At 40.5% G+C, this 26,850-nt stretch overlaps 1 protein-coding gene and 1 non-coding gene across 5 annotated transcripts in view; one reads left to right on the top strand and one right to left on the bottom strand.

The window, feature by feature from the left end:
• Window positions 1–103: 103 nt before the first annotated feature.
• Window positions 104–26,850, bottom strand: part of ptk2aa (protein tyrosine kinase 2aa) — a 63,781-nt gene continuing 37,034 nt past the window's right edge. For 2 of the 4 annotated variants that reach the window (XM_041955007.1, XM_041955008.1), the window contains 20 exons: window positions 25,999–26,063; window positions 20,399–20,455; window positions 17,664–17,761; window positions 17,134–17,218; window positions 16,929–17,029; window positions 16,341–16,456; window positions 15,729–15,829; window positions 15,255–15,344; window positions 14,899–15,103; window positions 14,212–14,323; window positions 14,036–14,110; window positions 10,622–10,729; window positions 10,041–10,145; window positions 6,250–6,312; window positions 5,638–5,677; window positions 5,274–5,377; window positions 3,575–3,730; window positions 3,380–3,460; window positions 3,197–3,282; window positions 104–3,096 (listed from right to left, as the gene is read on the bottom strand). In XM_041955007.1, coding sequence (XP_041810941.1) covers window positions 2,982–3,096; window positions 3,197–3,282; window positions 3,380–3,460; window positions 3,575–3,730; window positions 5,274–5,377; window positions 5,638–5,677; window positions 6,250–6,312; window positions 10,041–10,145; window positions 10,622–10,729; window positions 14,036–14,110; window positions 14,212–14,323; window positions 14,899–15,103; window positions 15,255–15,344; window positions 15,729–15,829; window positions 16,341–16,456; window positions 16,929–17,029; window positions 17,134–17,218; window positions 17,664–17,761; window positions 20,399–20,455; window positions 25,999–26,063 — 1,963 coding nt within the window. In that variant the 3' untranslated portion in view covers window positions 104–2,981. Of the gene's footprint in view, window positions 3,097–3,196; window positions 3,283–3,379; window positions 3,461–3,574; window positions 3,731–5,273; window positions 5,378–5,637; window positions 5,678–6,249; window positions 6,313–10,040; window positions 10,146–10,621; window positions 10,730–14,035; window positions 14,111–14,211; window positions 14,324–14,898; window positions 15,104–15,254; window positions 15,345–15,728; window positions 15,830–16,340; window positions 16,457–16,928; window positions 17,030–17,133; window positions 17,219–17,663; window positions 17,762–20,398; window positions 20,456–25,998; window positions 26,064–26,228; window positions 26,329–26,850 lie in introns of those variants that run through there. The other 2 variants (XM_041955009.1, XM_041955010.1) reach the window with 2 other exon arrangements.
• On the top strand, window positions 720–792 carry trnav-cac. The gene has a single exon. It is a non-coding gene; the product is annotated as a tRNA-Val (tRNA).

Genomic DNA, 26,850 nt, shown 5'->3' with positions numbered 1-26,850 from the left:
GACATTTAACATGCTACACTAAATGATTGAACTGTTTCCAGTAACAGATGCTGGTATTTTGAAGACACTTTTTAATTCACATTGCAGCATTTTGTAACAAAGTCTCTGAATTTAAGTGGACATCAGCACAGCAATGACAGCCAAGCTCTGAAGGTAGACACGTGTTAATAGTGGAGCGAGAGTTTTAGACAAATGCATCCAGTGGAGTAAATGCTGTCAGCCCCATAAAACAAGAATGTGGATTTCAGATATAAATCAGCTACAGTAGGACTGGAGGAGTATGGAGGCAGTGACAGATGATTCTACCTTTATTGAGGAGGCTTTCTGAGGAGGTGGTCTTAATTTCATATTGCTGGGGTTTTTTTGCAACAGAAATTATAAAATTTGTCCTTAAGACAGTGCAAACACACTGTTAGACTGTCAGCCTGCAATGAAACATGCTGTAGTGATCTTGTAAGTAGAAGGAAATGTGTGGCTTAATATTACCTGAACATGTCATACAGCAGTCAGCACAGTCCGTCTGTCATCCCATCATTTATATTTCCATTCAGTCTGACAAATGTCAGACGTGCTTTCAATTTCCTCTAGCGGGAATGAAAGAAGTCAATAATTTTGTGTTTTAATGTTGACAAAAATTCAAGTCTTATGTATGCCACGTTTTTTATGTACTCATTTTAACTGGAATACATCTGTCTAATTGGCCAATTTATCTGACATCAGTTTCCGTAGTGTAGTGGTTATCACGTTCGCCTCACACGCGAAAGGTCCCCGGTTCGAAACCGGGCGGAAACACGTGTATTTTACCACTTCAACGCAAAATCTAAGATAGCGGTTCTTCCCACAACGGCTCAATTGAAAGTATGTGTAAACTGTAAATGTTACAGATTGTATGAGTATTTAATTAGAAGTCAAAAGGGTCCATAAGAGGACCTGAAGATTTTTGCTCGGTTAGACTACAGTTTCAAAGTTGATCAATCCAGTGAAGGTGTCGTATTAATATTAGATAAATTATGACTCTCCTCCAAGAGCATTAAGAAGAGAGTAATTCAACAGATACAACACCTTCTAATAAAATTATGAGATTAGGGACAGACACACTTAAAGAAGCAGACTCGCATATTATTTCTTTAACGATAACAGTGTTTTATTTGCTTGGTTTAGCAACTGTACATGTGACTCCTTCCTGAGAATACTGCTCACCTCAGGGGAGAGGGAACAGTGGAATGGAGAGAGAATCAGAGAGGAAGGAGAGGAAGACGGAGCTGAAGGGAGGGATGGTAGCACAGGAAGAAAAAGTAGAAATGTGGGGGTGCCAGAGCAGGAGAAGAGAGGGAATAAAAGGTATAAATAACTCCAGTGGAGGGAGGTAGAAAGACAGGGAAGGAAAACAGGAGGACTGATTGAGGAGAGATTAAGATCAAATCCTGTTGGACGATTTAAATAATAAACCCCATGAAAAGGCCTGTGCTTCATGTCGTCCACCAACCCATACTGTAGGTTTTTGGGTGTGTATCTGTCACTGGTTTTGTTTAGTTTGCAGCCATAGAGCAAGTGTTATTGTTCTGATGATTAAAGGTCAAATTAACATTAAATCCAGTTAGTTGTAAATTAAACTGCAACTGCAATTCACCTGCTAATAAAGACTGATAAACAGATTATTATTAATGTTGAATTGTTCTCTGAATATGAACCAGAATTTTTTGGGGAAAAAAAAGTCCCTAAATATCTATCGACAAAAGTGAAGGAAATTTGGCGAGGGTTTAACTGAAAACCTGAACAGCATCTTTTAGAGTGAACATTTATGAGAAGATAAATAGGACAGAAGGAACTCACAACATGATGGATGCAACAACACAATTTGGCTTCAAACACAAAAGCAAGCAATTAAGCAACTATCAGTGAATTTTACATTTTTGAAGAAACTGATGCAAAAAAACCGACAGGTGAGCTGCAGCTAGAAATTGTTCTTGAATCATTGGGTAAACCAATATTGGAGCATTCTGAGTGTAATGTTCCTTTTTAGTCAATTGCAGGACATTTGGCACAGGTTTAGCTCCTCCATTGCAACTCAAAAACCACCCTTCCCCCACCTCTCTCCCTTCACTTTCCCCCCCGTTCATCCCTCTCCCTTATTCACTAGCAATTCATGCCTCAGAAACGTGTTAAAAATATAGCTTCTTTGTATATTTACTATGCAAGTTAACTTAAAAAAGTGGCCTGTGACATTTAGTTTGTTCTTCAAAATTCAGCTTTTCATGTTTCATTTTTCATGCCATCGCTTGATGCCTGAGATAAAGAGATCTAGAGAGAGAAGTTGAGAAAAACAGATGAAAATATTACATTTATGAGCTGCAAATCTATAACTTTTGCCCATACAATTCTCGAGAGGAAGACTGAGAAATTGACATATGGAGACATACTGTACGAGTCAAGGCTGAACATAGTCGTAATAATAATTAATAATGATATAAAAGAATGTTTAAACAACATCATCATATCATCTTCATCATCCTCCTTATCCTGGCTCTTCAGTTCCAGTTGTTACATCCTGCATACGTGGAGTGTGTTAGTCGTGTTTATGTAGCAGTTTCCGGAGCGTCCATTCACCAGAACATCTCTGCGGTCCTTCAAGCGAGCCTCTTAAACCTTTGTTTGATTCACGTAAAGATTTAAAAAGTAGTAAGGGATGATTCTTTAAAAACTCATCTTTGAGGATATGCGAGATGGGGAGGAGAAGAGCGTTTCTCTGGATACAAAAGCAAATAATGCAACAAAAGTACAAAACAACACGATATTGACCGAAACTTGACCGTTGCCAGAGAGAAAAAGGGAAACGATGAATGTTTGAGGGAGCTGATTGTTTCAGTCAGTCACGTCTGCTGTCCATCAGTTCATTTTGTCCTCCGACCGTCCAAATAATCTCTTCCCCGTGACTGGCTAACAGCAACTGCACCCTCCGTCTCCACAGCAACAGAACTTGATTAAATCCTGATCATCTTGAGTCGTGATTGGTCGATGACATCCAGCAGGTTCTTGGCGTCGACTGCGAGGGCGTGAGCTGCCATTAGCATGTGTTTCTTGTAGTCCTTCTGTAAACTGTCCAGAACACAGGAAACAATCGCTACGTCACCATTGCTGTAAAGTGAGTCGTACACCATCACCATCAGTAACACGTACGAAGGACACGTGCACCCACCTCGTCATGACGTACTGCTGGGCCAGTTTCATCTTTGATATTAACTCGGCCAGATCTGAATTCAGCAACTTCTGGGCCATCTCAATCTGTGACGACACAAACAAAATGTCAGCGGGACAATTTCCTAAAGAAGAAGAGCACAAAAGAGTGTGTGTGTGTGTGTGTGTGTGTGTGTGTATTTACCTCTCTGTGTGTGCTGGCTGGCAGCACAGGAAGCGTCTCATCCACCGTCGCTAGCAGAGTCCTCAGCGCCAGACCCACCTCCTGACAAACACACACATTGTGGCATCAACATGTTGCATTACAAAATGTTAAGCTAACGTGACAGTTAAGACCACTGTGCTTTCTTCTTCGTCTGTGAGTGATTACTGATCCTACCTTGACCATTGGGACGTACTCCTCTGGGGCTGCAGGCTGAATCCTATTGGACATCTCAATCACAGCTTTGACCAGTCCTGTCACATTCTCATACACTTTGTCGTTGGAACGATCCAAGTTGGCGGTGGGGGGTGGACTGATCTCCTGAGGCTGCAACTGGACCGGTGAAAAGTACGATGAGTTACAGTACAGTTTTTCAAGTTTTCATTCATTTATTTATTAGTAAATCTTTGAAAATAAGAGCGTGTTAAATTTATTCCTGTTAGAAACTGTATTACAATTTACATTTAAAAGCTTGTTGCTACCAGGGTCAAAATGGGAATGTAGTTAGGCAGACACATCACTAGGAGGCAGTGTCTGACTACGTTTACACACACCCCCCATCTCACTCTAGCCCACACACACACACACTTCATTTCTAACTATTGCACATACTAGATACTTGACTTTTCTACAACGACAGAGGCGTGTGCAGGTTGTTAGTACAGTGTGATAGCAGGACATACAGGGTCAGTTGTCTAGTGTTCAACCTGCATTAAGCATAAGTTTTTATACTCCTGTTAAATGATTTAGTGTCATGTGATGAAAGGGTGAAGCTCTGTGTACCCGCTGAATGTTTACGGTTTGTTTTTGTCCTTCTGGACCCCAGTGGTCAGAAAATCCCTTAACACAGGTTTAATTAATGTTCACAAAACTTTTTTTAAATGGTGTGCTGCAGACACTAATGTGGTGCTTAATTAAAGCCACTTCATGGCTGAAGCGATCTGTAGGCCGCCCCTTTAATGCGAAAGAGCTTAGTAGAGAGCTTGATTTAAATGAAAATGTCTTTAAGCCACAATTCAGTTTTTGGGAACGGCAAACATCACATCACAGCTTCACTTCTTCAGAGGAACGACCTAAAATTAAGATACATTTTGGGTCGATGCTTCTTCTAAGATCAAACCTGTAACTATTAACTACATTACTTAAACTATTAACATCTAAAGATGCAATGGAAGACATACAGTGACTATAATTCAGAGAGCTTCAGACAGCTTCTCATGCTAACAATTCTAACTATTAGATAACTACCTCTACAATGATGACAGACACACACAAAGATCATCTTACCCTCCAAGGCTATAGGGAGGTTTAGGAGATGGGAGAAGGGTGTGGTTGGGTGGATGGGGGTTTGAGAGAGAAGAGGTTGAAGGGGATTGGGGTGTGCAGGTGGTGAAGGGATGGGAAAGGGTTTGACAGATTGATTGGCAGATAGATGGATGTGGGATAAGAGGTCAGAAATGCAGCAGAAGGAGCAACAACAAGAATGAATGCATGGGTGTTAATGACAGAGGGGGAGGAGGTGACAGAAGGAGGAGAGAAGAGGGACAGCACATTAGGCCAAAGCCAACCACAGCATGCAAACCAATCAAATGCCAAATACTGCTGAAGTCAACTCAAAAAACGATATGCTAGAATGGGAATGTCCAAACCAAGCGTTCAAGATCAACACAATAAAACACAGAACTGCCAGACGTCCAGAAATGAAAGGGGCTGAATCATAGCGGAGGGAGTAAAAATGATCTTCAATCAGCTACATCTGATCATTTTTAAACTGGGGGAAAAACCCTGTATTTTTAGGAGGATTAACTAGTCATAGCCTTGATATGCTATGTCCATTATATTTTGAGTTTGTGCATATGTATGTGTGCATATATACCTTGACCCCCTCGTTGTAGCTGTCCACTGGGCTGAGACTGGCCAGGTTGCCTGGGTGACCAGGAGCTCCAGGGCGGGGCGGTTTCTTAGGAGGAGCCACATGTTCTGAAAAAGGGAGTTTATCGATTCATATGTAGTATGCTAGCACTAATGCTAGTGTCATCGGTATAGAGTATGTTAGCATGCAAAATAATGCTAATATCATTGGTATGCAGTATGCTAGCATGCTAAGTAATGAAAAGAGAGATTATACTATGAACAAGTGTCTAAACTACTTACTACTACAAGCTAATTTTAATACTCTAATATTACAGTATAGTAGCTACAGTAAACAACATTATTACTTTTACTGCTAGTTGTCTCACCTGGTTTCCCTACAGGCTGGTAGATATGTTGGCTGCCACCCTGAGACAAACACAGACATAGACGCAACAGGTTAATGGTCGGCAAACTTTCATGTCTTCATAATCATTAAAGGAGACAAACATCTTGAATAAGATAATCTAATACTGATTTCACACTTCCCACCAGCAAAGTCATGACTCAGCTACAGTAACAGCTGATACAGTGTGGAGAAGATAAGGTTAATGTCTTAGCTTTAGGACACTGTAACCAACATTTACAATAAAATGGGCATGTGCAGTGCTTCTGGGTTTAAAGTTCCCATGAGCCCTCTGTGGTCATGTGGTTGGTGTGTAGGCAGTACCCTCTCTGGCACATAGATAGAAATTCTTTCTTTCTTTCTCCCAGACTCTGTACTTCCTCTCTCTCTCTCTCTTTGTCTGTCTGTCTGACTGAATACTCTCCCTCTGCCTTACTCTTGTACTTTTCTCATTATTTTAATCTTTTTCCTGTTTGCTGAATTCTGCTACTTTTCTCCTCCCCCATTTTTATCTCCATCAGTGTGAAGAGCTCAACAAAACTAACTCAACCTTTTGTCAACATAAGTGTCAACAAACACACACACAGTGACTCACCGGTGCTTGTAGTGTGCCGTCCTCTCTGTCAATGCTTCCTCTGCTGTTTCTGGACTCTGTCTTCTGCAGGGAAGAGACAGAAAGACATATTAAATGGAACTTTTTAAAATGTATTTAAACCACAAATAAGCATCCCTTTTGCAGAAGTGTCCATGACTGTAAAATTATCTGCAAGTTTTTCCAGGCAATTCTAGTAGTAAGTAAAACAAAACGAGTCACACATACCAAAGTCACCGCTGTCATGTGCAGGTTACAGAAATACAAAGTCTATGCAAAGCAGCCATAGTTATCTTTTCTTTTCATTATCTTCATGACAGTCTGTTTGTCTACAGGAAACAGCAACATTACAAAACAACGTCCGCATTTGCACCGCTTAAACCAAGCATGACTCCAAGCTCCCTCTCCTTCCGTTTCAGTACCGTTTTGGTGAAGCACGCCTTGAAGAGATGCATCCTGGGAGAATAGAGGCCGAAGAAGACGGGAGGAGGAAAGCAGAGGGTGGAGGCCATTGAAAGAAGGGCGGAGATAGGGACAGAAAGTATGAGAGACAGGGAGATGGACGCGGAGAGAAACTTTAAGACATGGAGGGAGAAAGGCTGATAAAGGGAAGGACAGAGAGAGCGGAGAAACTGGGAGAGAGGAAACTAAGAAGGTAGAAGGTGGTGCAGAGACTGAGAGAAATGAACTGAGAAGGACAGAAAAACTGAGTCAGAGAAGAATGGAGGGGGAGGAAGAGATAGACAGAGGAAGAGGGAAAGTTTTTCCAGAGGAGGAAAAGCTCCACTGAGCCACAGAGACAAAATCCTGGAGAAAAAGATCCAAACGCCTCACTCTCCTCTCTGTTCCTCTCCCTCAGCCTGTTTCTCCCTCCCACTTTTTCCATCTCTCTGCATCTCCCTCTGGTTCCCCTCTCTCTGTTTCTCTCTCTCTCTCCCTGATGGGTGACTCCTTGTTCGTTCCACCCTCTCCATGGCTCTTGCCAATCCCACTTCCTTTCTCCCTCCTTCTGTTCCTCCTCACAAACTTTCATCTCTTTCTTTTCAGGCCTAACTTTCTTGCTCTCTTTGCTTTAATTCTCTTTTATTCTCCTGTTGATCCTCCTTTTAGTTGATCACAAAGTTCACTTGCATATTTCACAGATACTTCAGACAGTACTGCAGTGGTAGAAGTACTGAGATCTTCTACTTGAGTCAAAGTATTAATACCTTAATTTAAAATTTTACACTACAAGTACAAGTCCTGAAATTTTACTTAAGTACTAATGCTCAGTGCAGTACTCATTAAGCAGCAGATTATCCCATCTCACAGTATTATATTATTATATAACTCATAAGATTGCATATAATTGCACATAATATAATTATATATGATCATGGCTGATGCATTGCCATATATTCAGAATTTTAAAGTAGCTGGTTGAAGTTATGCTGATTTTAACTACATGTTATGTTGTAGGTAGTTTCAAATAATGAAGCTAAATTAACAATAATAATAATAAGTACTTTATGACTTTATTACATGCTTTTTATAAAGAATCTTAAAAGTTACTTGTAACTTAAGCTCTGCTACACAAATAAAACATTAAGTATTATGATTCTCTTTGAAATGAACTGGAAATACTCATGGATTCTCACCCAACATTGTACTTGAATACAGTACATGAGTAAATGTACTTTGTTATTTTTCACCACTAGTATTGTAACACACAGTCTGTGTTAGTTAAACCTTCCTTCCTTCCATCTATTCTTTAAGACATAATGAATGGCAGCAACATTAAGAAATGACTGGTTTCTCCTGCTTTGTCTCTTTTAAGGAAGAATTTGGAAATCATTCACAGCACACGGAGCACGAACTAAGATCCAGTGTTGTTTTAGATATGAACTTGTATGAACAAGGTCGTATTTAAAGTGACCTGATAAATACAACCTTTAAGGTTTCTTTTATGGAAAAAGTAGTATGACATCAGCCCTCTCAAAATCTAAAGATGCATTATACTTAAATTAACAGGAGTTAAGGATTCTCTTTAAAATCAGCTCATCAGTAACCTGGTATGTTATGATGCTCCACAGTAGCATACTTTTTGTAGTGTTGTCAGTGCACTATAGAGTGACGGAGGGCTTAGTCAACACAGAGTAGGCTACAGCTAAACAGAGCTACATAAACCACACCGCCATAAAAAACAAATGTGTTCGTGGTTAACTCAGTGTCACAACTGATTGTCAGGGAGTACATAGCTGTCTCTATTTTTACTACTGCGACCCTGACACTATGAGATTAGAACAAGATTAATTTTGAATTCACCGCAGTGACTTTCTTGTTTGCATGAAGTGAGTTGTGGTTTTACAATGGCGGCGCATCAGGGGGAATGGAAAACAGTCCCCGGGCAGTAGTTGCACATTGGTCCCTCTGCAATGTATCAAGTGACAGGAATGTGGCTCTCTGTCTACTGATGGAAGAAGCCATCAAATAGCATGATTTTATTCATCCCTGTCAAGGATTCTTCCTTTCACAAAATTCCATGAGGGTCCAAGGTCAGGGCCATAAAACTGCTGGGGACGTGCTATTTAATGTCTTAAGTCTAAAAGCATAGTCTTGCCAAATGAAAGTGGGTACAGAGAGGAACGGCTGCATCAAGCGAACAGACTACAGCCAGGAAAAAAAAAAATGTGGTTACCAAATAACAAATAAGGTATTCAGTCTGCCGGGTCCGTCCTGAGAGATTTCCTGTTCCGTGAAGCAGTAAATGTGCCTTGCGAGTATGGCAAGATGACCAGATTAATCAGCAAGATCAATGACAGAAAAAGACAGGGGCCATCACTCCCCATCCCTCATCACTCAATCCTGTGGATTTCTCTCTTTCAGCTCTCCCACACCTGGCTCAAAAACAAACAGCCCATCAAGGCAAGAGGAGAATCAATCAGAGCCGGAGAGAGAAGAAAAACAGACTTGTTATGAAAAGTGGTGATTTGGCTCCTTTCGGGGGATGTTTCACTGTCTCATGAGATAAATCAAGCACAACTGAGCCAGTTCAAAGATCGGACAAAGATATTCTGCAGCTCGTCTGGCAACAACAAAACACATAAAGATGTTGTGCTAAGTGGAAAAAGTGCAGACCAACTACAATATTTTAGCTTTACATCTAAATATTTGTTTTGTTTTGATTCGTCCTCTCAGCCATGACAACTATGGGTTATGACACTTTTTCAACATGCAGGGGTTTAGATTACTTGTATTTCTGTTTTCCTTCTTTCTCATTTTTGTGCATGATTTTAGGTTTATTGTTAGTTTTTTATACAATGCTGTAAGTTTGGTTTTTGCGTTTCAGTATTTCAGCATCGATTGCATTAGTAACACCACAATCAACGCATACGAACAAACCAGCATGTGCTGGTTGCCAGGCAGCTAACGCTACTTTGGTTAGCTGTCAAGCTGCCCCAGAAGCAGATCTCTATCATAACAGCTAACGGAGGGGGTTAATTTGCTGGATTGACTTTGAGTCGGACAAAGATAAGTGAGCAAAGTTACTTCAGTAAAGTTGAAATTCATTTTCTGTGCTGCTTACCCTGAAAAAAAGTTACTTGTGGGGTAGTGTTTCGCGAAGGTGATGAGTGCAAAAGTGTAAGATTGACCCACAGACACAGAAGGACCTGGTTGAAAAACACTGGAATTTCCCTTTCAGTGTCCATTTGTTACTGGAAGTGATGTTTTGCTGATAACATGGCAATAGTCCACAGACAAAAACTGAAAACAGTAGCTTTTACTGTGTGTGAATATCCCTGCTTGTGAATTACCATGAAGCTCTCCTCCTGCTCCAGCCACCGCTGGTCGTCCTCCATCTGTTGCTGCTGCATCATCAGCCTCTCCTCCATCAGAGCCTGGCCTACACATCCGCTCTCCTGTGGAGAACAAGGCTGCTTAAATGTAACTTGTTTTCCTCACATTTAGTCATACTAAATAAGGAATTCGAAACTTGTTTGTTTGGACTTTCCTCTTTTTCAGGACAAAAACGTGATCACCTCAGTCATCTTTATGTGCCGCCCACTGACTGACTGAACTGCATGATGATCTTAAATACATAATGAAAATGATTGCAGAGATCAAGTTGCCATTTGAGACATTTTCCTGAGGCAGTTACTTTATTCCACTTGCACAGAGCACTGCAGCCTGCTCGAAAAAACAGCTTCACCACATGGTTGAAGTGCCAGCGCCTCACCGCTGTTAATGTCACCAGCTTTGTTTAATCAAAATGAAAAGTTTATATCTGGGTTGTTTTCAGCAACATTTTGTGGGAAATCCTGGTGTTCAGTTATATTCAGTCATATTACATCCTTAGACTGTATTCAGGTACATTCATATGTGAATGTTTGTGTACCTCCATGTTCGGGCTCCACAGTGCAGTGTGTTCAGGTCGGTGTTGATTCCAGGAATCAGTTGGTGGGTAGCTGCCTCCTACTCCTCCTACACCACCGTGGGCTGACGGCTGGAGGTGGACAGAAAGCGAGAGACAGATAGAGGCGCAGAGAAGGTACAAAATGGTTAATAATAATAATAAAAAAATACCTTTTTATACACTTGTATTGATGACAAAAGACGAAATTCTATAGAATTCTCACGAGTATATGAACAATAAGGAAATACACCAACTGATCAAGCCAAGGTTCCCACTGTTTGCCTTCATATGGTATAAAATTTAAGCACAAATCTCTAGTAGTAATTTTTCAGCCCCAGAAATGTTAACATGAAAAATAAAGGTTGGCTTTGGAGAAAACAGAAGTGGAACAACTGAATGCAATAACACAAAATAGAGAAAACAGTTTTGAAATGCATTAAAAAAAACATGTGCAGTAAAGTGAAACACTTGAAGGAGTAAGGAGTTTAAACTGACTGGTATTTCCTTGGAGAATACTGTCTATCAAATTGCTGTGTCTGGCTTGCAACACAAAAATCACCAGATTAACTGTGTACAATATGACCCAGATTTTAAACAGACTCATAGGAGGGGTCTCTGAATCACAGTCGAATCAGAGTGAATAATCATGGATTCATAATCAATCAATAATAACAAGACCTGATTTGTCCTAAAGCCTCAAAGAATCATGGGAGTTCTGGCACAGCACTTCAGCTGCTCTCAGTCTGATGTGTCATAAACTCTACCACACTGTATAGATGCTATTCTTACTTGTGTTATGATCAAGTTTGACTTAAATAACATTTAAAATGATACATCCCTTATGAGGACGAGAGAAAACGCAGATCATTGCCATAAGAGCTGGAGAGTGGCTTTGATTTGTGTGTGTGTGTGTGTGTGTGTGTGTGGCTTTTAGCACGACAGGAAATGCCTGCTGTCTGCTCGGTTTATGAGGAGAGGAATAACTCCACTGAAAGTCTCTCTCGTTTTCTCTGCCTTCGGATTTCTCTTTCTGACGTTGACACATGCAGCACCGTTTTTTGGTTTTTTTTTTTACCGGTTTGACCTTTACTGTGACAACTGTGCTCAACCTGGATGTTTCAGAGTCCGAGATCATTTTGACAGGTAAAAGGACGATTTATAGAACCTGACAAAAGACGTTTCCACTATTGTTGGATGAAAATTTATTGGTATGTTTTTAAGATTTGTGATTCACCCATCTTTCTTGCAAAGCAGCATTCCTACAAAGTTTTGATTTCATGCTCTCTGCACTTTTTCCAGACCTACACTTCTTCACAAGGTTTAGGGATCTTAGTCAGTGTTTACTGCCACGCTGCACAGCCTCTACCAGTGATCTTTGCACTGAATGTAATATATTAATATGTTATATTTGCAGAAATATAAAATAAAATATAAAATATATAAAGTAAAATACAAACAAATATATGAATGATTGTAAAGGAGCTATGGAAAAATAAGTGGGACAAACTTTTACAGTATGAATAAATTAATCTATCTGTGTTTCTTATAATTTACAACTGCAACAGCTAGCAAGTGAGTGGAGCAGCAAACAACGAGAAAGATTTAGGCATTTTTCCAACATTACGCTGTCTTCTTTGCTACTGCCAGTTAACATCAAGCAATACATTTTGCTGTAAAAGAGAAAAGGAAAACGCTTTGCACATAGCTTGTACTGCACAGCTAGAGGGGAATTGCAGGATAGGAAGTCTATTTTTACCAGGGTGTACAGAGAACTGATAGAGAGCTTCATCACATGGTGCAACGACAATCACCTCAAGCTCAATATCAGCAGAACCAATGAGGTTGTGGTTGACTAAAATGCTTCAGATAAAGATGTTGTTGCAAAGAAGCTACAGATTAGGCGTAGATTCTTCACAGAAGATCTGTACAATCATCACAGGTTCAATGTGGAAACCCAAGATTAGTGTCACCAATTCAGTATCTGACCAAATGTCAAATATGGTCACAATCTCCCCTTCTGTTCCTGAGAACATTATAATGTCACAGTAAAGTCGACCTTTGACCTTTTGGATATAAAGTGTCATCAATTAATCATCTTATCCTATGAGACATTTGTGTCATAACTGGCCCGTGAATTCTTAAGTTGTGGCCAAAAACCTGTTTTGTGAGGTCACAGTGACTTTGACCACCAAAATCTAATCAGTTCATCCTTGTGAAAGTTTGCACCAAATTTGAAGACATTCCCTCAGGGTGTTGCTAAAATATTTCATGAGAATGGGATGTAGCACACACAGACGGATGGCAACACGAAAACATAATGCCTCCAGCCACAGCTGTCGCCAGTGAGGACGCATGAAGAAAAAACGTGTAAAATTGAGAGTGACAGTGAGATCGACATTCACCTTGATCCCACAGTCTTGTGGGTTTGTTGTCACTGCCACAAAAACATTTACTTTTCCTCCAGAAATCTTGTTATCTATTCCTGATACTGCATATCTTTTTAAAATAAGTATCAGTGGAGCTCTCCTTGATGATGACTGTTTCTGAATGGGCTACAGTAGTAGTAGCTTGTTTTTAGATGTCTGTAAGACTTTCTTCAGAGGCCTGAATTGTGAATTCTTCCTCTCTGTACTCCTGCACACTGCTGCTGTTGCCACATGAAACCTTGATTCCAAAAATGTAATTTAATGTAATGTAAATTATTTATTTCAACAGGGACGTCGCACAATAAGACATTAATCCTGTGCAACAAGAGAATACGTTGGGACGCTGTGTGAACTATATACAAAACAGAATGTGATACTTTGCTAATCCTTGTTGACATATACCCAATAGAAAACAGTATATTTAACATTATATATGGTTATATATTTAACCTCATCAGCTTAATTGGTTTTGTAAATATCTGCTTATTCTGAATTTAATGCCAGCAGCACGTTTCAAACAAGTTGGGACAGGAGCAACAAAAGACTGGGAAAGTTGTGGAACGCTCCAAAAACACCTGTTTGGATCATTCAGCAGGTAAACAGGTTGATTGGTAACAGGTGATAGTATCAAGATTGGGTATGAAAGGGGCATCCTGGAAAGGCTCAGTCGCTCACAAGCAAGGATGGAGCGAGGGTCACCACTTTGTGAACACATGATTGTATAAAGGATTACTACGTGTGCTCAGGAACACTTTGAAAACCGTTGTCTGTAAATACAGTTAATTTGTTTCACACAGATTTGTAACTTTTTTTAGAATCAGGGCTGTAAAATCTCTGGAAGGCAGAGGAAAACGCTGCTGCAGCCACGATGGATGAGAAGGAACAAAGGAGCACAGTTGTTCACAACGGGAGCTGTGTGCATGTTTGTGTGTGTGTATTTTGTATGTGTGTGTGTGTGTGTTTGCTGTACCGGGAAATGGTTGAGTTGGGGGCTGGAGAAGAAGCCTTCACTGGAACGAGGACTGGGGTAACCTGGTCTACTGGGCTACAGACAGAAAGGTAACGGTTTGTTTGTTTATCAGCCACGGCAAACACTTTCACTGAAATACAATATGATCAGAGAGAGGTGAGTTCTTTCAGTCTTACTTTAGGCGGCGCTTCATCAGACCCTCCAGAGTCCCAGGACACGGTGACTTGTCTCCTCATCTCCATTCGCAGTCTCTCTTCTTGTTGAAGCTTCTCCTCCTCTAGTATGGTGCTACAAAAGTTACACACAAAGGACTCATCTTTAAAAGTGGACAGTGGTGGGAGAAGAGATCCTTTAGAAGCACTACAGCTGTCAAATTGAGCTGAATATTTCCCTCTGAATTGTTGAAGTATAAAGTGGGCTGAAGAAAAGACTCAGGTATCAATAGGAGAAAAAAATCCTCCAACATTTTATATTTCTCAATACAGGAAAAATAAACCGAACAGGTCTATTTTGCCGAAAAGTGGGGAAAACTAGCTGCATCATCTCTGAGTGGTGGGAATTCAATTAAAAGGAAAATTCTTCTTCATTTGGAGAAAAACTAACTCTAAAGATACAAAATGATAGAGGCTACTGAGATTTTCTTTATGGTAAATCCATCAAGGTGTTAGGATTCAGGCTGAACAATAAGGACAACATTCATATGACAGTAATCAAACAGTAACAACAAACTTACCAGCTGAATAATATGGATATTTACCAACCAGTTCTGAGTACCTTTAATATGACAACAATATATGGATGTGTAAAAATATGGCACATGGCAACACGCAAGCACAAAGTGACAAAACAAAACATCTGATCACCTGAGTTGTGTTTTGAGTTCGGTGAATCGTGGTCGCTTGCTGGGGTCATATGACCAACATTTGGTCATCAGACTGTAGAGGGTGGGCGGGCACTGAGGAGGCATAGCCAACCGCTCGCCGTTCTCTATCCTGCCAATCACGTCATTGTTCTTCACCCCCTGGAAAGGCTTGATGCCGTACATCAAGATCTCCCACATGCACACTCCTACAGAGACACGGGGGAGCAAAGCAGACGTTGTTCTTCAGGGCAGAAAATAATTGACAAACACAAATGTCTGAGACAGACGCTGCTGGTGATGGAGCAAGATGTGCTGGAATTATATACGTCCTGGAAGAGCAACTAACACAACACTCACCAAACATCCAGACATCAGAGGCAGAGGTGAATCTCCTGAAGTTGATTGATTCAGGTGCCATCCATTTAATAGGAAGTTTGCCTTTGGAAGCTGAGATAAAGACAAGTTTGGTATAATTCTTATGATTTTTTTTATAACTCCATTAAATTTGTCATTTGGTTTCTGGTGAACTTTGAGAACATTCAGAGGGTTAGAGGCTAGAAGGAGACCGTTTTCACAACATGCCAACATGTGCAATGAGCTACTTAAAATAAACTGCAGTACCCTGATGTAACCTTTTGATGGTGGTAAAGTACTTGCAACCAGAAAAGTTGGTCACACACACACACACTCAACTAGAAGTGTGACTGGGGCAACAAACTGGTCTCAGGTCATTGGAAACTGTCTTGGATGCATTTTAATGTTCTGTGTCATAAAACAATACAAAGCTGTGTATGTGTGTGTATTGGTCTTTGTGTCCTTGTGCGCCATTACCTTTGTAGTAGGAGCTGTCCTCCATGTATCGTGACAGACCAAAGTCTCCGAGCATCACACAGTCAACTGAAGAGACCAACACATTGCGAGCTGCGATGTCCCTGTAAGTCAGTGTGGGCTGTCATTGGGCCTGAATCATACATTTCGTTTGTAGCATGTGAAACTCTCAAACAAAATAGGCCGCTAACATGTACACTAACTCCTACTAAAAATCCCATGATGCAATGCTCTGCCTCTGCCAGCGATGACGCCAAATGATGATTTTTGAGTGTCTGAAATGTTACTTCACTCCGTACTACAGCGTAAACTACTGAGTGTTTCTTGTACAGTGAATGAGTGACTGGTGAAGTGATTTCAGACAAGGAGCATCGTGACATAAAAAAGCAACATGACATTATCCTGCAGATTCATTTAATTCAATCAATCCTCTATCTGCCCTGGTTAATTAGTTTAGCCAAAGTGACAGTTAAGTAGTTTGAACTTCTGACATGAAAATAATAACATGAATACTTGCAATCATATACCCACAGTTACTCCTCAGTCTATGTAATCTTGTGTGTGTGTGTGTGTGTGTGTGTGTGTGTGTGTGTGTGTGTGTGTGTGTGTGTGTACCTGTGTACAAAGCGTTTACTCTCCAGATATGCCAGTGCTGTGCTGAGCTGGTAGGCAAACAGAATGAGAGAGGCCAAATCCAGGCTGTACTTCCTCACCTGAAGGAATGAGCGTAACTGCAGACAGAGAAAGAATGACAGACTGAAGAACAACAGATAATGATGGAGAAATAGTTTTACATACATACCTAGGATGTATTTAAGATAAAATAAAATGACCAAAATAAGTATCAACTTATTATACTTATTTCTTCTTGTATGTATTTCTGTCTTTTACTTTTTTAAGAAAGTAAAAACAAATAATTTGATGTATATAAAAAAATAAGAAAAGAAATAAAAACAGAAAATATGCAAGAACTATTAAAGTCGAAACTGCAAAGTGTGACAGTAATGTGAGTATCAGCAAAACCTCCTCTTGTCTCATGGCAGTATTTAAGGTGTGAGTGTAAACACTGGAGTCTTGTTGTAAATAGAAGGGCGTTTCAGGGCAGGCTTTACCTGGGTGACTACCTTCATGATTTACACTCAGCACTTACTTATATACCGACACACTCCACTCAGCCTTTTACCCACGCAGCCTCATTCATACCTCTCCGAGAGTACAGAGCTCCATGATGATCCACACAGGGTTTTCTGTGATCACTCCGATCAGCTTAACGATGTGCGGGTGGTCAAACTGACGCATTGTCACTGCAAGGGACACAAACACACACATCAACCGTAACATAAAAAGTGAGTCATGGTTTGCTAATGCGTCAAGTTGATACACACAAACAAGAACAGAGTGGTCTTACGTGCTTCTTGTAGGAACTTTTCTCTGACGCTGTCTGACGTACAGTTCTTACAGGTCTTAATGGCGACAGGTAGAGCTGGTTTGTCCTGCAGAGAATGCAGCAGGTCACAAGTTAGCAGATTGTAGATAATACAGTTATCACACGAATTAACTTAATTTTTATTCTATGCATTGCAACAGACAAACCTGCAAAGCACCAACTGACACCTGACTAAAAGTTACTTGAATTTTTTCATTTGGACAAAAAGAGTTTGTAAAATGCTGCAAACATGTTCAGTACATACAGTAACATCATAAGCAGTAAGTAATCTGACCTTCATACTTGCTCGAGTGCACACTTGAGAAGACTTAATTGCAAAGGTTTATTCTTCCTGGATAATAGAGTAAGTACCACACAGCGAAGGGCATAAGAGTCACTTTAGTTTTCTGTGACTGAAAACCGACAACCATCTCGTATCCCATTATCTTAAAACCCACGCCATGCCTTCTCTGAGTGAGCCTATGCATGAGTGTGTGTGTGTTTCCACATACCGGGCTGTTATAGACTCCTTGGTGTACATCTCCAAACTGACCCTCTCCTATGCAGCGACCCAACTCTATTCTGTCCCTCTGGATCTCATAATCCCGCGCTGAGACAGAGGATGAGAAAAGAGAAGAGAGAAATGAGCGTAAAGAGGTAGATTTAGGTACATTTATCTGCTGTTTTTCACACACTGGAAACACTGGAAAGACCGATCACATTGACATGCTTCTCTCTGCCACATGGATGGGGCTTACCAGGACAAGATCATTTAGATATCAGATAATTGTTTTAATCGCAGACACTTAAAAATTATTTCTGATTCTCTGACAAGAAAAGTAATTGTCCTTTTTGATAAACCCCACCCACTGCAGATTAGACTAAATGAAACCATTAACAATATACAAAAATAGATTTTGAGCCAGGTTTGAACATTCAGATTAAATGTTCTTCCTCTAACACCTCTAACTAGACAAACTTTGACTTTGACATGCACACTTGCACACAAAATTACAAACACTCCAACATAAGACCAACACATTTACCAAGATTCATGAAAATCTGTATTAATCTGTCCTGTATACTGACACTGTGACGAAGGGAAGCATACAAACAAGCAGCTCTGCAGCACTTTGAACAGCTGGGCCTGGATCTTTCTAGTGAAATATTTAAAATACTAAATCTAAACTGATGCACTGGATCTGAAACGTATTTGTGTCTCTGCAGTAACCGTTTTACATTCAGTGAGTGTGTCTGAAAGAATGTGAATGAAAGCTGATGGTTTTGCAACTGCTGCAACATTTCAACTTTGACATTTATGAGTTATCAATTTGTCCGCCTTGCTTAAAGGGTCACTTAACATACAGGGGTCCATTATGTCAGCTGCTAACCAGCTGCAGTAAAAATGGACTAAACACTGAGTTCAAGATGTTTATGCGGGACAGTGACCATCAGGAACTTATCACACCATAGTTTACTCATCTGGGCTAAACAAAGTTCGGTTGTTTGACTTAACCAATCGATTAACACTAAAATCACAAATGCCATCAGTGCAACTGAAACACATTCCATCACAAGGACATTTACTGCAATTCATCCATACTGCAGTTTGCTGGCAGGAAACTCATAATTGCTTCTCACAGAAAAGAACCCACAGATGACTGAGGACAAAAACATATACGACCATGCGAATAAATCATCAGATAAAAATCTCATAACTGACATGATGGTTAAATGAGAACCAAGCCAATAAACAATGCAAATACTGTGAGGTTGTTCATCTCCAGGGGATTCTGATTCAACTATTAATGAAGCAACATCTTGCATTGTTTATGGATTGGCCCTCCCTTTCATTTCCAACACCAGAGCCGAATGATCTGCATTCTACGAAACACCAACGACCACAAGTCAACAACAATCTGGATATTAGGAAACTTGAGTCTTTGCATTTTTCTTTGCCAGATACTGCGGGTGAAAGAAAACTGGTTTCAGGCTACTGAAACAAGCTGTATAACTGATACTGTTATTCAGGTTAATCAACTGGTATTATTAGGCTTAAATAAAAAAAAACTAGCTTGCAGGAAGATGCACCAATAACTTTTAATGAGGAAGGAAAATCTTTCCATGCAACATAATCAAGTGCCTGGCAAAGAAAAATATCAATAAAAATCCAAAATCTCAAGGCATTTTGGTGAAACAGAATGAGAGAGAGAGAGAGACAGAGAGAGAGAGACAGAGAATTTTACCTTCAACAACTCCATAGTTGACTGTGTAGGCGATGGGAGAAAGAGGAAGAAAGAGAGATGAAGAGAGATAGAGAGCCAGACAGCTGCATTTAGATTGAAAATAGCTCAGATAACACACACACGCACACGCACACACGTACACACGCAAAAACCTATTTCACTGTTTATCTGATGTTTAGTTAATAAATAAAATAATGAATGAAAACCTGAGCTGATTCCCCCACAGTTAAGAAAAAAGGTTTGCTACGTAGCCATCACTGTTATACGGCGTCATTTTTTACATACAGTTGCGACATGAACACACATACAGTACAGTACGAACACAGACACGGAGAAGGAAAATATGTCTGCATAAAGTCTGTTTAGAGGAAGTTGTAGAGAGAAGGAGACCAAAAAAGAAAAAGAGACAAACAAATAAAACCAGACAGAGAAAGACAGAAAAAGACTGCGGGAGGAAAGGAGAACACAGTCCATTTTCAAAGTTGACCACGCAATCAAATACATGAAACATCCACATGGCCGAATCATCCACATCAAATGCATTGGAACAGAGGGCTAAAGCCACCATTACTTTCAGGGCTAAAGCCAAGCTTACCAGCACATTCAGTTTTTTTTTTTCTAACTAACATAGGAATGAATCTGACAGATGTAATGTGAGTCCAACCAACCGGAGCCACACAGTATGAGTTGTAGCCTCTCTGACCTACAGCTGTTTATATAAGACAGCTTGAATTTGATTAGCCGCTACCTAACCAAATGCGGTTTAATGCAACTTCTCTGATGTTCCCTGTGCGAGTGTGTTTCTTGGAAAAGATTCACACCACGCTCAGAAGAACCAAGTGAATGTTCGCTTGACAACATAAGCATTTGACAGAAGAATAACAGTGAAACAGTTATTATATAGTTTTCTTGCTGCAGTGCAACAGAAGCTCATTTCTTGAATACAAATTACCTTTGTTGGTAGATGTGAAATGAAAAAGAAGATTGAATAAGTTACTTACTGGAGGGCATAGTGTATGTGTCCTCTTCATCAACTATCTCGGCATAGTCATCAGTCTCTGTAAGGTGAGAAACACACAAACGGTGAAGATAGAGAGAGAGAGTGACATAAAATGCACAAATGCACGCAATGGGAAAACCATGCACATGTTCAGTTTACCGTGCGTCCGCTATGGGAGGGTCACTGATGCAAACAAAACATGTGTGCAGGGAAAAAACAAAAAAACTGCCCCAAAAAACTAAGAAAGAAAGCGTGAAGCTGACTCAGAGTTCAACAACTCTTGCACAAAGCAACACCCACGTAGCTCCTCTTTCCCTCTCTCTCTGCACGCACACACACACACACACACACACACACAGACATTTGGCGGAGAGTGTCAGCTGAGCATGTGTTGTGCATATCTGTCTGTGTGTGAGCAGCTGGCTGCAGGGAGTAACTGTGGTGGTGGAGGAGAGGAGGGGAAGAAAAGGAGACGAGGCAAAGACAGAAAGGAGACAGCTCAAGAGAGACAAGTAGAAAATGCAAGATAGAACAGGACAGAGAAACAAAAGGATCCAAGATAAGAGGGAGACAGTAAGACGAAGAGGGGGAAATAATGGGTATGGCTGTCATGTTAGCAGATGGCAGCGTTTAGGATCAAATCTGTGCAGAATCAGACAGATAGGCAGCGAGAAGGAGAGAGAGGACAGAGCCAGCAGGAAAAAGAAAGGGAAAGATGGACCGAGCCTATCCTAACCAGATGGTGGCGTTTAAAATAAAATCAGTGTGCAGACTCAGCTGTTGGAAACGAGAGTCAAACATCTGCTGTCCTGAACGCTACCCTCGCAGCTCTGCTCAGGATTTATCGGGCTCTGTGGGAACGTGTCCCTAAATTTATCAGAAATCCCTTTCTAAAGCCTGCGGCTGATTTTCTCAAGAAGAGCTCTGCCATCAAGAAAATCAGCCATGTAGAAGAAGCTGGAGAAAGCACTACTGGCTAACGATGTAGCTGTTACTGTAAGGTTAAATAATAATAAATAACAGTGATGGATGGTAGTAAAGGAGAAGTGTTTAATGCTAGAAGAAACAGCTTTGGGAAACACATGTATTTGCTTGCTTTCCAAGAGTTAGATGAGAATATTGACACCACTCTCATGTCTTTACTGTAAATATGAAGTTACAGCTAGGATTTATCTTACCCTTGTATAAAGGCTGGAAGCAGGGGGGAACAGCTAGCAGTTTCCCCATTTGAAGTCTATCTGCATATTTAACAGACAGACTTGAGGGTGGTGTCAATTTTTTCATCACACATACAGTGAGTGTATTTCTCAAAGTGTCAAACTATTTACCTTTATGGTTAAGATGAATGAAACAATGTAGGCTTTAAGGTTAGAACTTGCACTCATATTACAACCACAACTTTACCAGCAAAACAGTCCATAGGAGAGGAGGTTGGAAAATGCTTAAACTTCATGAGCATGACTTTTACTAAACCATTGCTGTGCATGATTTATGTCTTGCATGAGAGAAAAGGAAAGACTTTAATGCGGCTCTAAAAATGTCTCCATATGAGCTGGAATAAAAGCAGCAGCTCTGCTTACTCTGCTGCTGCTACTTAAATGTGTTTTATCACATAAACTCATCATAAACAACATAGCATCCCAGCAAAAGGTGGTTTTCATCAGTCATGGCTCATACGTTTAAACACATTTCAGCAACAGAAAAAAAATATCTTTAACCTTTTTTTGATTTGTTTGTTGGCTTTTAAATTGTCAGCATGTTTTAGATCCATATATTAAAATGTTTTTAAAATATATTTGTTAGTTTGTTCTGTGGAGTTCCTTGTTTGTATTGCTGCAAATTTTCTCCATGTGGTTTGTTCTAAAGAATCAACAGTTTCTAAGTTGGACTGCTCTAACTCTGTCTCTTTCTGCTTTTACTGTGTGTGTGCGTGTGTGTGTTTGCATGTGTGTGTGTGTGATCTAGTTAGCCCATTATAGCCAGGAATGCACCCGCTCTTGAATCCAGCAAACCTCTCCCTACTCCGCTCTGTGTGTACATGACTGTGTGCATGAACGTATGTGAGTACACGTGTGCGTGATTTTGTGTGCGTGTGTGTGTGTGTGTGTGTGTGTGTGTGTGTGTGTGTGGAGAGAGAGAGAAAAGGTTTGGAGAAGTTCCCTTAAAGAGGAATACCACTTAATTTCCCAAATTCTGCCCTTTTTCTGTTGCTTCTGTGGTTAAAAGCACACATATTTCAAATTTAGTGGGAATCCACTTTAGAAAATAATCACAATGAGATATAAATATACAACTATCTTCGAACCAAAAACAATACTAAAATAGCAAACCACTGTAGCGATTAACAGATCAAGCCACTGGTGGTTTATTCATGTTTCCAATCACTGAAACATGAGAAACATTCAGCTAAACAATCATTTCATTCTAAATTATTTCTGTCACTTCATATGTGCATAACATCACAGCACATACACACACAGCGCCATTCTTAAAGAGGTAGGAATGCATGCATAAACATCGACCCACACGCCAACACACACACGCTACCCTCTCTCAGGAGGCTGCAGTGTGTTGGCGGAGTGAGGACTACAAAGACGGAATAACAGAGAGATTGATAAACAACAGCAAAACTTTACCATCCCCGCTAAGATCTTCTGCAGGGTCCAGGAGAGCATGCAGGAAACAGCAGAGGAGGAGGAGGAGAGTGGAGAGAGAGAAATCAGCAAGGAGAGAGAGAGAGAGAAGCAGGAGGTAGAGTGGAGGAAAGAGGGAGAGAGAAGAGAGCGGTTAGAGCATGAAAAGCCTTCAAACAACATGGTAGACGTTGCAGGATCTGAAAAGCCAAACGCTCAGCGAGCAGTTAGTTAAGATCCAAAATATCTCCAGTGAGAAAGCAGAGTTAACAACTTTCATTAATGCTGTGCAGACATGTGTAGGTAAAATGGACTGATGCAAGAAAGTCCAGCGCGGTGTTAGTGAAGTCTGAAGTCTCTGGCTGTAAATATTTGTGAGTTGAAGAGTTAATGTACGGTCAGCAGACAGAAGAGTTAAACATGTGGGTAAACAGTGAGCAGAGTTACTGTAAGTCCTCAACGGTCGTTGCTTGATCAGGTCTTTTCACATATCTAGATAAAAGGTTCATTTAGGATTTTTTTAAAGGTTTTGTGTACTTTATTCTCGGGTGCAGTGAACTATACAGCAGTTTAGACTAGACTGGATTACTGTAATGGTCACTTAAGAATCTCAACCCAAGCAAGGAGGAAAAACCACATCACCCCAGTTCTTAAAAGAAGAGTTTTAGGATATACAAATGCCTATACGCTGTTAGATGAGAGGATTGCTATCACTTTCATGTAAGGGAAATATACAGCTCACAGCTGGTTAGCTTATTTTAGCAACAACACTGGGAATGGTGACAAAAAGCCAGCCTGGCTTTGTCTCAAGGTAACAAAATCTGCCTACCAGCACCTCTGCTAATGTAAGATAACCTTCTCCTGGCTGTAGCTTCATATTTAAACTTATACAAACGACAAAGGTGTCATTCTTCCCCTCTTTGTTTCTAACTAATTATTTAACTATTCATTGCATTGGCAGCTTGTGTCTTTAGCCTATCTTAGCTTCCCACTTTCTTAGAGTGAAGACACTTTACTGTTTGCTCGCCGCTCTACGTGATGATTACTGCTTCAGTAATATGCTGCCAACAGCAGAAGACTTTTGCTGTGTCATAAGTGCTGAATGACTGGAAGTCTGATTTAGCTGAAGCTGGTTGCCCTCCTTCTCCACAGGTGACCTCCACAAACTTCTAGCCAAGATTTCAATAATTCTGGCCCAAATCAGTGGAATTCCCACCCAAATAATCCAAAGGCTGTGGATACTCATTAGGTTTTGTTTCCATCCATTCATGTTTTTAATAATGCTTTCCATCTTAACTGATTTTATGTCCTTATTTTGTTGTCTGTGTGTGTTTGTGTATAGCAACGCTTAACTGTTACAGTTACTACATTTCAATTCTGTGAAGCACTTTGTTAACTTTGCGTTTTAAAGAATGCTTTACAAATAAAGCTATCATTAAAAAAGGGCCAGCTCAACTGTCGTACAGGAGCTCACAGTAAAACTTCTAAAAGAAGGATGTCAACCCTGCCTGCGTGTCATGTTTGGAGCCTCAGGCAGAAAAGGTTTGGATCATTTCTTCAAGTTTCAAACCAGCTGCTGTCCAGATCCATGACTTTCTCTGAGCAGTCCTGCTAGCTGCAGAGGAAAGCTGCCAAAGCCATAGATGGAGACACAAGGACGTGTACCAGCCCATTCAGTATGTCCATCTCAGTACAGGACACATATACAGCAGATGGAAAGAGCTGTGACAGAATTTGTTTACATTTTAATCAACACAAGTCATTTCAATAAAGGAGCTGTTTTTCTCAGCTGCAAAGCTCGATCCCTGAGCTGGCACTGATCGGCTGCTTGAGGACACTTTAGCCAGACAGATACTTGGTGGTTAAACTCAGATCTTTTAAACAGAAGAATGATCTCTCTAACCACTTGGCCACCCTGCCATGAATTGAGTTCAAACCCTCTGAATGACATAAAACGCTGAAAATAATGATCAAAAATAACCAAACAGTGACCTCAACAGTAAGGCATGTGCTGAACTGAGACCCGAGAGTACCATTTTACTCAGTACACCAGTACTACTTCCACTCAAATTCTGTTGAATCAAAGTAAACGATATACAAAGCGGAAAACGTCTATCTTTAGTAGCTTATTTCTTCGGTTAATGTCAAAATGAGTTACTGATGGTAAGAAAGACACCGTAAGCCTCGGGTTTTATGGAGAAACCTCTTAGTTGGACAGTATTGCACAATTCAGAGTTCTATTTGTTTCCCAGTCTTTTTTAAAGAGCATTGGCTTGGATATAAGCAGCCACACACACGCAGTTATTGTGGTTGTACCATGTGTGTGTGCATGTGTGTGTGTGTAAGACTGAATTAGTCAAACCAACCAAGCACTGAGGACAAAGACAGTTTAAAAGAGATGGATTATGATGCAGCAGATAAATGCGGTTAATCCACAAAACCTTTTCTGTACACCATTAATGCAAAGTACCATTACCAATAGGCATGACCATCAAATCAGGCATTTTATTCCGCCACATCACAATTTTGTGGATACGCTCCTCCACTAACTATCCAATGAGAGCTGAGGATACCATTGGGTGGCGAATCTGAACAGAAGACAAAGGGGAGGAGGAAACGCCGCGCCTTGGTTGGCTTAGGAGGTGTCGATGTCACTAGGTCTGCAGCCAATCAGGCAGGAAAGAAGGTCACAGTGTGAAGGGAAAAAAACAACAAAAACCAGAGTGAATGGATGTGAGTACAGAGGGGAGGTGAGACAGGCCGAGGGGGAGAGGAGGAAGTAAACAAAAGAAAGCAGGATGGGTTGAGAGAGAGGGAGAGGCAGTCCCGACAGAGAGGAAAACAATGAGAGAGAGAAAAGAAAGTGATGGTGGAGGAAATGGAAAGACAGAAAGAAAGACAGCAGTTGGAGCAACGGAAGCTGTCAGACCTCTAAACCAGTTGATGTGTGAGTGTGTGTGCATCTTACCTGAGACGGAGATAGCTCTTACTCCACTCCTGACTGCTTCCAACTTTTTCTCATTATTGGACACTCTGGAGGAGAAAAATGAACAAACAAAAAATTATAAGCCTTTAACACTCACATATAACAAAACATACCAAGGTTGAATCAGAGCCTTGTAAACACACATACGAATGATTTTTAAAATCAGATCTCATTAAAAGAGTCAGCTGTTGAAGCTGCTCCTGTAAACGAACCCTCACTGTTTCAATTATCTCTCTGCCTTTGCCATGGTCTCTCCGTCTGTGTCATCTGAGCTCTACTACGATCTTTACATCACGGACCACAACAGGCAGGGAGAAAAAGAGCGAGACAGCGAGCAAAGAGAAACTTAGAGTGAGAGACTGAGAGAAAGAGGAGGAGACTACCCAAGTGTTTAAAAACCCTAAGTGGAAAATATTTGGCTCCTAAACTTATCTCCTTATTTGACCAGAGACAGAGGGAGAGAGGAGAAAAGAGAGAGAGACAGAGAGAGAGAGAGAGGGAGAGAGAGAGAGAGAGAGAGAGAGAGAGAGAGAGAGAGAGAGAGAGATTTGAGTTGAAATGACCAAAAGTAAGCAAAAAGCCGACGTTTGAATTGTGATCAACTGACGGTTAAATGTGAACACACAATGTTCTACACTCGCAGATCAACAAACACAATGAACTCCACATTGAAAAAAAAACAGTAGCAACATTTCTCCTAAAATCTTTTTTAAGGCCCTGCAGTTCTGAGCCAAAAAACACTATAAAAGGCTCATTTTGGAGAAAAACACAGAATGTATTCGGCTGTCCCAGTTAAGTTTTTCCCTTTTTCTTAAAGAAAAAGATACATGAAAT

The sequence above is a fragment of the Chelmon rostratus genome, chromosome 16 (genome assembly GCF_017976325.1).
Source record: "Chelmon rostratus isolate fCheRos1 chromosome 16, fCheRos1.pri, whole genome shotgun sequence".
NCBI classification, from domain to species: Eukaryota; Metazoa; Chordata; class Actinopteri; order Chaetodontiformes; family Chaetodontidae; genus Chelmon; species Chelmon rostratus.
Note: the sequence above shows the minus strand (reverse complement) of the source record. Positions and strands in the feature narration are given on the sequence as shown.